At 42.9% G+C, this 16149-nt stretch overlaps 1 protein-coding gene across 4 annotated transcripts; it reads right to left on the bottom strand.

Moving 5' to 3' along the window:
• Positions 1 to 600: 600 nt before the first annotated feature.
• On the bottom strand, positions 601 to 11753 carry mmp23ba (matrix metallopeptidase 23ba). 4 transcript variants are annotated; one of them, XM_088617533.1, is made up of 8 exons: positions 11239 to 11753; positions 6135 to 6274; positions 5568 to 5707; positions 4882 to 5049; positions 4239 to 4403; positions 3073 to 3183; positions 1847 to 1973; positions 601 to 1031 (listed from the first exon to the last, which is right to left on the bottom strand). In XM_088617533.1, the coding sequence occupies exons 1-8, from the start codon at positions 11458 to 11460 to the stop codon at positions 857 to 859; spliced, it is 1248 nt and encodes a 415-aa protein (XP_088473659.1). In that variant the 5' UTR covers positions 11461 to 11753; the 3' UTR covers positions 601 to 856. The 4 variants fall into 4 exon arrangements, with proteins under 4 accessions (XP_088473659.1, XP_088473660.1, XP_088473662.1 ...); XM_088617534.1 differs by having other exon boundaries at positions 11326 to 11744; XM_088617536.1 differs by having other exon boundaries at positions 11524 to 11739.
• Between the last annotated feature and the right edge of the window lie 4396 nt (positions 11754 to 16149).

Raw genomic sequence — 16149 nt, forward strand, 5'->3', positions numbered from 1 at the left:
GCATCATGCTCTATAAACGTCTTGGCTTGTGCATCATGAGTTTGGCATTTCTAAGGTGATCCCATCAAGCCCCTCACACTAACGCTGATAGTGCTGGATCTTAACAGCACCCTGAAACAAATAAAAGCAACCAACTTATTTGAATACTTTTCCTGATTTTGTTGCTTTTGGAAGACTTGACAGTGAGAGTCTGGATATGTTTTCTTGCCTTCTTTCAGGTTTTTTTAAAGTGCTGTTTTGCAAAGATATTTTACAGAAATATTCTTTTAAGTTGTTGCTCATTTTTCAGCTTAGTTTATTTCTACTTGGACATGAGCTTAGTGATTTTTTTTTTGACGGGAGACATGCTTAAAACATCCCTTTCCCTGAAAAATGGTGTGGATCTACATGGAGAATTGAGTGGCTTTTCCTCTGCATATGTGAACACAAAATTAACAGTAAGTGGCCTGAAACACTTGGCTTCGTTGGAATGCTGATTCACAATAAGATCCCTTCCTGTCCTTCTCTTCCAGAACTGAAGAATGAATAGTTCATCCAGCTCTAACATCACTCCCACACGGCCTGACTTAGACATAAATCACAGAAGTAAACACTTTGGCATTGTGGTTCCAGAATTAAACCTTTTAAGATATTTGGTCAGAGTTCAGAATGTTTTTTTTTAAATCCATTTGTTTTCAGCCTTTGTTTCTCATTAAATGGACAAGTCAGAAAATGCTGAACACCAAACCACATAACAAATATTCTGCGTTGACAAGTACTGGGAAAAGAAGGCTCTGTGTGGGGGAGGGGGGGCGGGTTTTGTTAGCTCATCTTGCCCAGTGTGTTGGAGGTATGGCATAGGGTGACAGCAGTCCAGTTAGAATCGAACCCGGACCCGCCAGGAGAAGCTGGTAAGGACCTTGTTGTTCTTCCGTACAATGCAAGTGTAGGTGCCCTCATTTATGGCATTGGCAACGATGCTGATGTGGTCATCTTTGAGGGAGATGTACCCAGGGTAGGAATATTCCAGGAGCTCCCCATCCTTGTACCAGCTGTGGAGGAAAGCCAGGAATAGTATCTTTGCCTCACCTTCATCTTGCTCAGGGAAAAAATAATTCAATTGTACAGAAAGGAAAGTGTGGTTGATTTCCAAGTAGTGCCTATGGCATTTGTGATGGCAGCACTGCCAACTTCCAGCCAGGTCTCAGAAAGTGAGCAAGGGGCTGGGTCTGGTGAGTACTGGGTTCTAAAGGACACAAGACTGACGCTGCAGATGCTGTTGCAGACCACCTGGGGCGAACTCTGCTCTCGACCAGAAATCAGTGCCCCAGAATGCCTACTGTGGCTCCTGTACTTTAAGAGGTTGTTGTTGTTATTTAAAGACCCCATAGCTCTGTGTTAGTAAGACTAGGGCTGTAAACCGCCATTCTTGGATTGAACTATCTAACCCATCTCAAGATCCCCCCTTACTTCAGCAGGCAAAGCAATTGCTTCTCTACCTGATCTGCTGAGTTCTGGGGCTGCTGGAGCACAGGGGCTGCTGCACTTCAGAAGGGGGTGAAGGGAGTCTCCTGGTGTACATACAGGGCTTTGGGATGAAAGTGCTACATAAATGCAAATTATTTTTTGGAATTTTTTGGAATTTTGTCTTCTGAGTGTATTTTATTGTGCCCAGATAAGAAAAAAAACCACAAAAGATGGAATTCAAATGATAAGTAGTAGCACATTTTAAACAGTGTATTATCCTCAGAATTCATAAGGGGATTTTACTAACACAGAATGACGTGAGAGAGAGCAGGATTATTTAGAGAACCACTTCAGCCTCCCCGCAGTGAGACCCTTCAGTTAATAAAAAAGATTGACTTACTAGACTTTGCCTTTCTTTGCAGCAACTTTCTTCCCACAGTGGAAGGTGAGCTTCCTGCCCTCTGGGACCAGCTTGTTCTTAGTCCTGGGAGGAACTGGAGTAGGAGCCAGCGTGGGAAAGGGGAATTCTGGGAAAGGAGTGAAATAAAATGAGCGTTTCGTAAAGAACACTAGCCAGGTAAGCAGGAAGGTACCCACACCCCCTCTGCTTTGCTCTTTGGCTGACCTGTAGGCAACCTTCTTTTATAGAGGAGTAAATGTTTTCTTCTCCAAATGATATTTCAAATATGAAAAACGTTCTTGGCTCTCGCAGATCTCTTTTAGATCTAGTATTGCCAACTTTAGCAGCTTTTAAAATCCCTCAGGAAAAAAAAAACGCTCTGCTCCTTGCTAGAGGCTTAACTGATGAATAAACTCATAATGAACCCTAAACTGAAACCTTTCAAAATCTATTTTTGCAGACGGATCATTTACTGTTTCAATCTTTGTCTTCCTTCACATTTGCACACAAGACATGTGAGGAAGGATTCACATTTAGAAAAGGTTTGAACTTGGCACACCAAGTTTGGATTCATGTGTTTTTATCTGTATTATTATTTTTAGGAATTTATAAAAAACAATGACTGACCTGATGCAGGTTATATAACAATTTAAAAGCCGTAGTTCATCTGGATTTCAGTGCTGGATATTTTCCGCCTGTCACTGTCAATAGTTAATCAGAATTCAGTGAGCACTGCACTATTATTTTATTTTATTTTATTCAAAAGTATAGTATTTTTTTCTGAAGCCAAAGCAAATCTAGAGCTGACCCCTCTGTGCTGAAATAACTAGAGCCCACAAGCCACAGCCTCAAATTCCAATTGTTTGTAGTCACTGGAATTTTCCAGAGCAACATGAACTCTCCTAATCAACAATGACAAACAGATTACAGACTCTGTTTTTTCTTGATTCAGATTTTCCCATTTGTTTTGCCCCTGATGAAAACAAAATGGCACCTACTGTACCCACAACAATTAGGTAAAAATAAAATTTGTCTCCAGAGGGAAACTCTCAGGAGAGGTATTCTGCTCCATCTTACTTTCCCCGATAGAAAAGGCCTAACTTGGAGACATTGATACAGCATCTGTCAGAGGAGTGTGAAAGGGGAGCAGCAGGACTCTCTCACTGCAGTGCAACCACAGGAACCAGATATTCTGTTTGCACTATAACAGACACTGCTGCCCGTACCATAGCAGAAATCACAGCTGGACGGACACTGTCTCTGCATCAGTTTTCTCTTGCTGTCGCAGTATCCCTTCCGAGCCCAGGACGGGCAGATGAATAACCTGTCCAAACAACCTGATTGAGTCCAAAAAGAGAACAAAAACAGTTGTGTTATTTAAAACAGAAAAACCGTCAGATTCGTGTTTACTGGTGCTATTCTCAAACTGCAATATACAGTATTAATAGGTAATGAACAGTGTCAGTAAGCTGTAGTAATTTACTGTATCTTGGTTAATCATTTGTTTTATGTTTATTAACAAAAGTCAGATTGTTATAATGCAAGAATATTAGTACATAACAGAATATTAAGAGCTTGTTGTGTACAGTACTTCTAAACATTATTTGCAATACTTAGTGTGGCTGTTCAGAGCTGGAAGAAACAATGATCTCTGACATTTATGTGATTCATTTTAACATTTTAAATATTCCATTTGACCTACAAATATCTTAATTTTGACCCAACACTTGAGATAAGGGAACTACCTAATGAGCTACAAAAAACATGGTGTCTCATCCGAAGAAGGTTCCACAGCCGAAACATTGTGTTTGTTTTCTTCTCTTTTCAGCATGGAATAAACCTTAGCTTGTTCCATTACCACAGGATATTTACGATGCTGCTTGTTCATGTGTCACTTTAATAAACATCAGACAGACATGAAATGGTTATCAGATTCACGTCCATTCCATCAATTGTAGCACTGCTTCTCCCTGTAGCCTCACAGGTGTGGACGTAGGTCTTTTTAACGTCTTCCCTTTAACGGACTGGAATGTCCCAGTCACCGCGAAGCTGGTCCTATGAGAGCCCACACTCTTACTTCAGCCTGCTCTGAAGCCAGCGGATTCGATTTGGAAGGGAACTCCACCCCAGGGAGTGCTCTCGACTGGATGTGAGCCAGGACAGGATACTTGCAAGTAACTGGAGGAGCCTTTTCTTTCCTGAGTCAAATACCATATACACATTCTTCAAAAAGAGCACGCTCCTTGTCATACTTAACATAGGGACACCCTTCCCCCCAGTAAAACACAGAAAGAACGGGTACCTCTGTGCTGTGACTGGTAAAGCAGTGTTCAAGCTGACAATGGAGCAACGCGAGATTCACCTGCTCCTTCCTGCCTGTGCTGGAACTCACCGTACAGCCGGTGGAGGCCCCAGACGTCATCTTGGGTGATGAACTTCTTCCCCGTGAGCGTGGCGTTGAGGTGCATGATGGCCTTGGGGTTGAGGGAGTGCATCAGGCCCAGGGCGTGGCCGATCTCGTGGGCCGCTACGTGCACCAGGTCCGTCAGCCACACCCCTGCCGGCGGAAACGCAGGCCAATCACGCTTTGAGCAGCCCCGGGTTAGACCCGCCCCCCTGCCCCGCCCCCACCTGCCCCAGGTATAAAAAATGCTAAAAGCACAGCTGAGTGCCCTGCGGCAGAATAAGAAACTGCTGCAGTTCTACTGAGAACAGATGCATGCAACGCTTTACAGACTAGACAGCAGAATGTATTAGTGGAACGAAGAGTGATGCACATTGCCGTTGTGTCCATCTACACTTTCATCTCCTCACGGTTCAGCTTTAATCACCTCCCAGCTTTGGATGAACCTGGACTCTTCACTGACTCCCTTCTATTTACCCAACAAAAATACCAATTATTTTATGATGTTTCCGTTAAGGTTAACTTGAAGCTAGTGTAGCATATCACCCCCCCCGAACAGTGCCCATTAGGTGCAGTACAGCGGCCCGGTTATTTCTCCTGCTCCCTGCAGGCTGCTGGCAGTGACAGGTACTTTTCTTCCAGCTGAAGCGCATGTTCCCCAGGACCCAGTACTCGTGGTCGTCGAAGTGGATCTCCCCCGTGGGGGGGAAGAAGGCGTGGGCCAGCTCCCCTGTTATGCCGTCGAAGCAGTGGTGCAGGTAAGACTGCAGGCAGTCCGTGTGGTTGATGGGGTAAAATCCTGCGGGATTGTGGGAGGAAAAAGACGCGTCGCTGGTAAAACTCTGGAGGAAATAAATGCACGGCCCTCAGTCGCCTCAGTCTCGTTCTGACATAAAAACCGAGTAACACTCAAGGGGCTGTCTAAACCTGCATACGTGGACATTCAGGGTGCAGGATGGGCTTGAACTGGCTGACTGGGGTCCAGTTTCCACAAAGCACTGGCCAGGCAGGACTGTCCTCTGCTTTAGCAGTGAGACAGCCTGAAACTCCAAATGGGTGGGCATAAAATAAAACTGTTCATTCTAAGATTTTAAAACAAAACAAGCTGTGGATGCTGAAATTGACACTAAATGTGGCAGAATATTCTCATTTTTGACAGTTTTAAGCGACTTGTAAAAGCTGCAAGGACAGTGCTCGGTTTGCCACTTGAGAAGGGTTTGTGCTTTAGGTGCTACGCCATCACTCGGCTGGAAGGCTTCAGTAGCGCAGTGGTGTGACAGCGTCGGGCGGCTCACGGCACACTCCCACACACCCCACCTATCTTAATGTCAGCCTCCTGGTCAGCGGGCACCTCTCTGAAGTTGAAGGGCGAGACGTCGCCCCACATGCTGAAGGCCTTGGCCATCGCCTTGTGGGTGTCGCTGGCATTTATCAGGTTTCTGGGGAAAGACAGCAACCTGCCCAGAGAGGATTACAGGAAGATGCACACTTACAGTTTTCTCTGCAGGTCCTCTATCATTCAAAAACAAAAAACTGTTATCTTTGGGGTTTTTGCAAAGAAAAGGACCTCGACAGGTTTCCTGATAATGTTTTCAAAACTATTCCATAGTTGTTATGCCTCTGCTGTTGAATTTAAGAGACTGCTGCTTAGAACTACAGCCCTTTGTAAACCAGATATTAAATGTTTCTCATTTGATTCTCAGCATAAAAGATGTTTGATAAAACATAAATTCCTTGAGATAATTAACCATGTATGGAGTTGCATTTCTGGAGAACATTTCCGATTAATAACGTTTATACCCCCAGTTTATCAATCACAACGTTAGTGAGTGCTTTTGGAAAACCCAGCAGGACGCACAGAGAAACAGGTCGTGCGCTTCTTACTTGTAAGTGAGCTTGAATTTGTCCCATTTCAGCTTCTCTGGAGTGAGCGTGTAGCGTTTGTTCCGGGAGAGACGGAGCAATCGTGAATGGGCTTCCTTTCCAATTCCAATTACTAAGATACTGGAGGGTTGAGCTTCTTCCTTGGACAAAAAAAACCAAGGTGAACCAAACAGAAATTCCTAGATATACAAGAAATTGTATATGGCCAATAATGTGATCTTATCTTACTACAGTGTAAGAGAGCAACTGGATCTTTAGTGCCAGTTAAGGGGTTAACCCAGCAGCGGGCGCTGGTGAGACACTCCAGATACACGCAGGAATGCGTGAATATCGCACAGGCAGGAGGTCATTGGACAGCTGCCCCTACGCAAGGTTTAGGCAGATAGCAGTCCAGGTCGATCCTCGCTGGCCGGGGTGGCACTGAGCAACGGCGTCTCACGCTCCGGCTCAGTCTCTTAGTTCAGGGAGTTTAATTTAGGAGTGAACGGCTTAGGAGGGGGGAGAGACTCGTAGATCCAGCTGGCTTTAGGTTACCGAGGTGCAGGTGGAGCTCTCGGCAGAGTAGCAGCCTCGGTCGCTTTCCGTGTCGGGACGCCGGTAAAAAGGGAAACGGTTAAGGAACGGAATCGGCCGGGTGAGGAGATTACCACTGCTCCTCTACATCACCGTACAGGAAGGTTATGAATAAGGTGGCAACGGGGGGTAAATGTGGCACGTTTTCCCCCATGCTCGGCTGTCATGCAGGATCTCTTACAGCCTGCTAGACTCGAAACCTACGCACATAAAGCCTGTAAACTTGCTAAATCGAAGAAGAACTCAAAAGCAAAGCTTATGCGCCGAAACAAAACTTGGTTTTCAGTGTGTTAAAAGGCAGGCTAGAGTACAGAGTAAACACTTTCTTTCATCTGAGCTAGGGATGATTTGGGGTGACAGATTTGCTTGTACTGTTTTGTTTAGCTATTTTTTTGGAAGATTAAAACGGGCATTGAAAGACCACAAAGAATTTTTTTGGCGCTGTTTCTCAGGCTTTTTTTTTTGTTTGTTTTTGCCAGGGACCATGTTGTACATTTTGTCTTAAAAAAAAAAAACCAAACATTCTTGTTCTTGCTTCATCTCTGAGTATAATTCCTTCTGAAATAGCTGTTAGGTGGGTGGAGGAGGGGAAGGAAGGGTGAACATTTTTTCTCAGTTTTGCAATAAAAATAAAAAGAGACATACTGACAATGGGAGCTCACAGACTAACATAAAGGGTTAACTCTGCGCTTGAAGGGAAGAGAAATTGTCAGCCCATAGGGTCAGTGATGGTGCTAGCAAGGTTTACCTTCGAGACTGGTTCTGCGAAACCAGTGCTTGTGTCGGCTCAGGACTTTCACTCTCCTTTCAAAACTAGATTTGAGCCCTCCTCAACCTCACATATTATTGCCATAGAAACGAATCAGCAGCTCTGGGCTGTTTCAAAAGCTGCAGGTCATGCTTTAGATACATCAGCCTTGCAGGCATCCCAGTCATCTCCAGTTTTCATTTTCTTGGCTGTATCTTGTCTCTTTTCACCTCCCCTTGTCCTCTTGCTTAATCGTCCGAAGCCTAACAACACCTTGTTTTTTCCTTCAGAACAGACGACTCCAAGGGCATTGCTTCAAAAATAAAAGCAAAGCTCGGGAGTCAAACTCAACAGTTCCAACGTAGAGTAGCATCTATCTGTGACCATTTTTTTATTACTTTTCAGTCATGTAGCACTAGATCCCCCCCAAAGGTGCCCCTGTTTGAAAGCTAAGAAGGCCTCTCTTCCAGGAAGTGTCTGGGGGTGTATTCATTTCTACTTTTTGACTTTACTTCACATTATCATCAAGGTTCACAAACCAGGTCCCACACAAAGCATTCACAGCACCCGAAACTGCATAAATATTGCATCTGAGAGAAGCTTATTTTTATTTTGGGAGCAGAGGAGGGTGTTTTGTGTGAGGAGGGGTGGAATTTGGCAGTGGTGAAAATAAAAGCAAACTTTATCAATGCAGGAAAAGAGATTTTCCTGGGACACCCTCTCCCGTATTTCCTGTTCCTTTCTCTACCACTGGTAGTCCTCAGTCCTCTGGAAGTTTTCCAGATCCTCACAGTCATAGTTTAACTTGATCAGGCTGTTCTCTTTCCTCTATGGCTATTGTTGAAAGAGAAAAGTGTATAAAGAGTAAGTCTTCAGACTGTAATCAGGTTTTTTATTAAAATATGAAGTTTGAGAAAATGCGTATTTAAATCTCAAAATCATTTTTAAATTTCATAAAAAGGGACACTATAGGAATGGTCTAAATACTGTACCTTTCTACTTACAACATCATGCAAAACCACACTCACTGAAAAGCTTTGTTAGAACATCTTGATTTTATAAGAGAAAGTGGTGAATTATTAATGGCAGAAACAGTTTTTTCAGAAACCTCAAGATCTGCAAGAGCCAGAGAGAGCTATGTCTATAGCCGGACTTGAAATTAATAAACAAATGAATAAAAATTATTAAAAATGTATTAAACAAACCATACATCCTTCAAATCTATCCCCTATTAACCCATACTGAAAACAAAACTGCCTGGCTTTGTAGTTCAGAGCTCTCTCCTCTGTGTGGACTGAAACACAATAGCTTCTCTCTCTGACACCAGTGAAGCTTCATTGGAATATCAATATGCAATGAGTCTCCTTCTTTTATGGATTTTTCTTGTCAACCTACTAGAACTAATGGAATCTGTCACTTGTTTTCTTTTAGATTAGAAACAAACTTGACAGGTATCAGTTTTTTGTTCCCTTTTCTACCATCACAGCTCTCAATGACTTTATTTGCTAAGCTGTAGAAAATGATCCTTAACAGCTAGTGATTTAGATGTTTAAAACCTGTTTTAAAAAGCCCCTTATGGGGCTTCCATTGTATTAAGACAATACCCGTTTCTAGTACAGCTGATGATTATAAGGCCTGATTTCAGACAGTTAAAATATCTCCAGTACTGTAAGAAAAAGAAATCCGTGTATATAATTTGCATTCCTGTAATGCTTCCAGATTTGTTCTCCAAGAATACTTAAGAGCAATGCCAAGAACTGAGGCCCAGACACATTCTCTGGCTAGCAGAGAAGGACCTGTAGGGAAGTCAGGAGTCCTCCAATACTGTTAGGCTGATAGCAGAGATGGGGGAACAGAGCAACAGGAGACCACAGCTCTCCCCTTCAATACTACGCAAGTCCTGTACAAATACAGGCTCAGCACACGCTGGGGGCTCTGCACCAGGGCCTCGTCCGTGCTGTGCTCCGTTTTGTAATCCCGCCCCGCGGCCTGGTGGAGCTCTCTCCAGTGCTTCCCTGGGAAAGGGGGCTGAGATGGAAAAGGTGTTTGAATTCCAAGATGAGCTGAGCAGAGGCTGCTATCCGAAACTGTATTTCCTGTTCTCCTTCTGGGATCCGCCACCGCCGTATGGTTTAGTTCCCAGCCAGTGCACTCCCAGTCACAGGCTTTTTTTTTTTTTTATCGAGAGCTATTGTTCGATTATGTTTTAACCCTGTGAATGATTTTAATCCGCGGCTCGAGACGCAGCCTAGACCACACAGAGCCAGGCAACTGTGGCTTCAGATTGGAGCTCCCAAGCCACAGTGTTCGCACACGATGTGTGATACTCTGCTAAATCACCGTGGTGTACTTGTGAAGGAGCCTCTTCCTCTGTTTTCATTTACAGGTTCAAGACCTTCTGTTCTTGAGAAGAGGTGGGAGTGAAGCTCTGCCCGTACCACAGCACAATCTTCCCATTTCGAATAATTACAGCCACAGTTTTAAATCCAATCCTGTCTTGGGATGTTGAATAAGCTATGGATTTCCTCATACATCATTCACTATTGTCCTGAAACAAATAAACCTTTTTTTTTTAAAACTGCTACTTTTAAAAAAACTCCAGTACACCTGCATACTCTGCTACAGAAGGTAGCACTAGCATTAACAACAAAACAGCCCCCTTAGTTTTTTTAATTCCCAAGCGCTTGTTTTTTGTATATTTTACAATATTATATATAATTGTATATTTTACAAAATATACAAACATGTTATCAACATAACAAGGCAGGCAAAACAATATTTTGTAAATAAAATGTTCAAAATAAAACAATATGAGGTTCACCTACTACAGCGTGGATGCATGTGTTTGAAAGGCTATGGGTTTCTTAGACTTCATCTGTTATTGTTCACGTTTGCGCAAGACACTTCTCAAAGCGCTCTGATGTGAATCTCCGGATTCAAAAAACTGCTCAGAAGTCAGCTTTCCCGACCAAAGGATTAAGAAAAGAAGCCTGCAATGGAAATTTGCCAAAGCGCCGTAACTGAGAGCATATTCAAGTTTTTCCGTAGGCTATGACATTTCCCGAGCTGATAGTAAAAACTGTTTCTGTCTTTGTGGGTGCGATTTAATGAACGTTTTGTATTCGGCGCAGGCTTGTAAGACTTCAAATACGTTGTGCTTCTATCACATGGATGGCTGAAAAACGATTCTGCTCAGATGGGTGTCCCTAATCTAACCCAGTATTTTACTCTTGAAGCCGAAATAAGAGCTCCCGAGCCATCAGCTGACTTAATACATGCTCAGGCTATGTGGTATTTAGCAGTACAGTCGGGTTACACACGTGTGTGCCTTGTATCACTCCATCTCCTTTACAGGGGAAGTGCTGTACATACAGTAGATCTGATCCTTCCTACTGCTTGCTAAGGAGAAGCAGCCTCGAGCTTGAAGGGGAATTAACTTGATCCCAAAAAGACACACCGTCCTAAATTTCCAAGCGAGTGTTAGTACGGTAACTTGCGCAATTGCGAAAATTAGATGACACAACCTTTACACAGAATCGGCTGCCGCAGGGATAAATGGCGAATTTGAGACACCCCAGGCTACAAAATACCACAAGACACCGCTCTCGGGGTCTTCCTCAAAGACACTGCCAAACTATCGGGTGACAATTTACTGCATAGTGAATAAACCCTCTCTCGTTCTTTGGAGCAAAGACGTTGACCATTTTCTGTTTTATTTTAAGTCTCCCAGTTCTCATCGCCTTGCAGTAGAGAAAAGACTGCTTTGTCAGCAAGGTAACTTACAAGGCTTTGAACTCGGTCTCCGCTCAAGCGTGGCAACTTTGGAGCAAGATGAGAGAAGTACGGAAACGTGCAAGGGACACACCCTACCTCATTCCTCCAGGTGGGCAAAGCTGTGGTTTCCTGCATCACTGCAAACATGACCGCGACACTCAACAACGGCACCACGAAGTGCAGAACACTGGAGTCGCCTTTCAGACTGTGTTTGAACAGACCACACTCCATCGTGGCAGTGCTACTACCTCCACAAGCTTTTCCTTTAAAGAAAGCAGTTTATCCAGCATTTACCATGACTCTCTCAGCATTTTCTTTGGCAACTTGACAGGTGCTTTTATTGCATTCAAACCGTGCTGGTCTGGGACGGTCCGAAAAGCACAGCTTCACTGCCTAAATATCCCGCGACTCCTCGATAATTCTGCAGCCTGCCGTTCTCTGCATTGACTGCTGCTGCTGCCGCCTGGCTACCTCGCAGTCAGCCCAGTGGTATCACATTACTGTAAATTGAGGTCAGAGCTTGTCAAAATGCACTCAAACGGAAACCAGCTGGGCCCTTCCTCGTCTCAGCTCAGTTTTTGAAACTTTTTTCTTCTTCTTCAGATTTCAGATTGAAACCTCCGGCTTTCAGGATGATGACGACCACCGGAGTGGAACATGGGGAATATCGGTTAAGCTTTGTAAAATACAGTATATATATACACACATACCATAGGTTAAAATACATTTTGCATCCCACTGTTGGTTCCTTTAAGATAGACAAAGCTTTAAACAATTACATGTCGAAATTAAATCGTTAAGAATTGTACTACTGGCACACTCCTTGATTTGAGTAAAATGTAAGGTTCAGATGGAAAATAAAAGGGACTTTCTTTGGGAACTGCATATATATTATGAAAGACAAACCATATGCTCTTTTCATGCAGAGAAATTAGCAGGGCCATCAGGTGACATTTTTAAGTAAATAGTGTGCGGGTAGCAGGAGAAGAGCAGCCAGCAAAAACAGTTGCCACGGCAACACAGCGGCTGTGGGTCTCCAGTCTCAGCTGAGCGATTTTTTCTATCCGTCCTCAGAGCTCCACAGCAGAAATTAGCTCTGAAATACAATTACTCCATTTGTCCAGTACGGAGGCGGCAGAGACAATGCCATGCCGCACTCTTACTGGCTCAGTTGAATAGCAAATTAAGTTTGGGAGTTCGATTAGTTACATTTTCTGCAGATTTTTAATCGCTTTTCTGGTATTGTGCATGTAATTAGTCCAGCGTGCCTGTACCGAGTACGGAGGAGGAAATGCAGTGATGGCTAGATTAGCGCTCAGCGTCCAGGCTGAGCACAAAACCTTTCTTCCACGAGCAAGTGAATCTAGTAGGTAGTGAAATGGGCGGACGGAGGCGAAAAACCGGCCTAAGACATTTTCACCTATTTACTCCACCCCCCACACACCCACCCCAAAAAGATTTCGTGGTCAAATCTTTTCTTTATTTTTGCATTTCATTCTGTAGCTCTATGACTAAGACTATGGAATGGCTTGTTGTATTACAAATTCGTGGCGTCATAGGAAGCTCTTATGCTCATGTTATTTCATTCTAAGAACTACAATTAATTTCTGATCCATTATTAACCGATTCATGAAAGTAAGGACGATTAGAAGCGAGGAGAGTTCGCTTGGTCTCTAGAAGCTGATTGTTCCGAGAATCCGGGTATTCAACAACAACAACAACAACAACAACAACAACAACAACAACAACAACAAGACACCCACGACTCTTTGTGTAAAGTCGCCCCTCCCGTCCTCCGTTTTACGATGCACTTCCCGTCTTAATGGAGGTTGTTTGGTAAGGATGGCAACGAACAAGTTCAATCAGACCCGACTGTGAGTAATTAACAATCACCCCTGACGCAATTTCCTTCCCCGAAACACGACAATGTACTTCTCTCCCTCGCATACAGTACATCTTTTTGCATCCCACCTCTGCAGCTGGCCCCTTGGTCACCCCCACTCTGCAGGGGGGTCCCAGTCTCCTCGTTCTGTGGCCAGGAGGTCAGCCCTCAGGTAAGCAGGTTAAGCCAAATTTTGACTAAGCACTCGATAATCCTTCAGCACACTTAATTCTGGGGTGGTGTTAGTTCTAGTGGCCTGGGAGATAAAACATATCGACTGACGACGTCGTCTACGTTATCGTACAGGCTCTTGGACGAGTAAGTTTTTTTTAGTAAGTAAATAAGAAACATTCGCCGTGGGATTCAGGAGAAGAAAATTTTCCAGCTCCATTACGAATAAAGACTCATCCATTCCAGCCGGGTGATCCTGGGGTGAAACTCTCAAATTTATAGATATTAGTAAGTGACACATTTGGCTTTTTTACTGAATAATAAAAGTAATGTTATGAAACAGTGTGTTCCTGCTATTAATTAACTAGGCTGGAAGCCTAATAGTATTGGAATCCTGTCAGTATTGAGTCAAATGGGCTGCATTCATATCAGTGATTTCTGTTTTTACAAGCTAAACGAGAGGGGAAAAAACTTATCATTCTGAATTTTTTTGAGCTACTTGAGTTAAATCATGTTTGTGTTTCGGAGTGAGATTTTAAAATAACTAAAAAAACATCAACACTGTCATCAACTATGTTCATTCAACTCTTTAAAAGAAAAAAAACGATCAATACTTTTTGTTTACAGTTAAGGCCTGAATGCATAAATAAACACTATACGTTAAAATTAATTTTAGATTACTTTGTCACACTGGAGAATAATTAACGTTGGGTTTTGAGCTGTGTGGATCTTTGTAATATTAAATTAATAATAATAATAAAACGTAGACATGTTACTTAACATAATATATATATATATTATAATATAAACTAAATACGAAGGGGTTCAAATAACCAGCTGCGTCAGCAGGCGTAGGATGCAAAGGAACAAGTAAAGGTTTATTCCTGCTGAAAAGAGAAGAAAAACCCAACGTTTCGGCTGTGGAGCCCTTTTCCCGTTAATGTTCCGTAAGCATTTCATGTGCTTGTCTCGTTGTAATACACAGACATGACCACTAGATGGCCGCACAATATGGCAGAATGCATGAATGTGCAGTTCTGTGGTTGCTGAATCTTACTTTATAATACAGTTAGGTTTCTCTATCTATATTATCTATTTCTTAATCTTAAAACGCTTCGGTGTTATTTATTAAAATGTAGAGTATTGACATCTTCACTGTCTTTGCTTTAATAATTAAAAAAAAAGATGCTGATAGGACCGATGGTTATTCCAAACTGGTCAGTGTTACTAGCCTGTGGAGTTATCATTGATTTCTTATTTACAGATCATTTTAATTAATTGCTTTTATCAATCTTTTCAAACATGGAATCAAAGCTCATCTGCTGCATACTGAATTGCTTACACTTGAAATTGAAATTAAAGTTTGTAAATAGAAAAAAAATATTTATAATTAAGGTTTACACAGCTGTAAAAAGTAAGTTGCTTTGGATGAAAGTGTCAACCAATTAAACAAGCTACAGTCACCAGGCTCTTGACTTATTTTCTCAATAACGTTCGCGCATGGAAGTGTCAGGCAAAGCCTTCTGCTGTTTCTCTAAATCAGTGCCCACGAGTGACATTTAAAGGATTAAACCTGGGTCACACAAACTCCGCCCTCTGAGCCAAACAGCTACACTGTTCAATCCTTGTTCAGAAAAAGCAGAGCAACAATCCCCCTTCACACTCCCATCATCGCCATGTCATGATGTCCTCATCAGTGTGTTATTGCATTTGCACGTCCTGTGCAGGAGCCTGCGGGCAGCTCCTGTTGCCTCTTCGCCCAGGCGAAATAATTGACCCATTAAAAAAAGGAAAAGCAAGGACAGAAGGCTGGGTCTGAATTTCTACATTTTTCTTCATTAAGCTGGATCTTCCAGCTCCACTGGGCCTCACAGCCTCACACAGCAGGGTGTGAAATCACTCCTGCCTTCACAACAGGCAGCTAAGATCGTGTGAAACGTCAAAGAGTTTCCACTTCGTAACATGCTCGTCTTGTTTCTCGTCAACTAAACTGTGGAATGAAATGCCAACTCCTTGATTGGCATGGCCATCGCCTAAAAAAAGCATCTGTTCTGAAAATTGTCAGGTTAAGGGCGTTGTCAAAACAATGTCATGATCCCAGCTCATAATCCTCATTTTGTGGTAAGAGTCTTATTTTTTATTTCCTTTTGAAAGGAGAGGCAATCTATCGGTAGCTCAATAGTTAAGTTATTTACCTCACTTCCGACAGAAATGAATGACATATCACTGTTCAGAAAATTCTGACGCAAACATCAGCCTCTTTTTTCAGATTCTTGTTATAGTTTTGATAAAACATGAATTTGCAAAGGCTGTGCTGTACCCTGCGAAGCCAAACGTCTATCACCGCCTCCAGCGGAGGAAGAAAACACTCGGGATTTATTATAGCTCTCCACAACGTCAGTCTGCAACAGCTCTGAGTAATATGCAAAACCCTGTGTAAGTCAATTTACGCTTGCAGTGTACGCAGGCACAATGGGAATAATGTCATCGTCTCCCTGCTTCATGGATGTTGTTTTCTTCTAACAATAGCATGCCCTGGTATGTCGTCTTCATAAATTGGAGTTCTTTCCAGTAATTAAGTCAATAACATGACACTTGAGGTAATTAAGCAATAAAACATACTGAATGGAGTAATGTTGCTTACTGCACATTATTGTGATGATGTTTCTGTCATGTTTGAGTGTGGTGGAGGCAGTTTGACAACACCAGAGGACTCTGCACCCCTGACAGCTACAACTGCACGTCTCGAAGAGAAACAGAAAGTGAGGACACACTGAGAGGAAACTTAACTGGGACCGTACCAGTTTTTCCGTCTGGTGAAGTTGTGCGTCACTGTACGGTGATTGCCCTAACAACCCCACTTACTA

The sequence above is a fragment of the Lepisosteus platostomus genome, chromosome 23 (assembly GCF_059453375.1).
Source record: "Lepisosteus platostomus isolate fLepPlt1 chromosome 23, fLepPlt1.hap1, whole genome shotgun sequence".
In the NCBI taxonomy this organism is placed as follows: domain Eukaryota; kingdom Metazoa; phylum Chordata; class Actinopteri; order Semionotiformes; family Lepisosteidae; genus Lepisosteus; species Lepisosteus platostomus.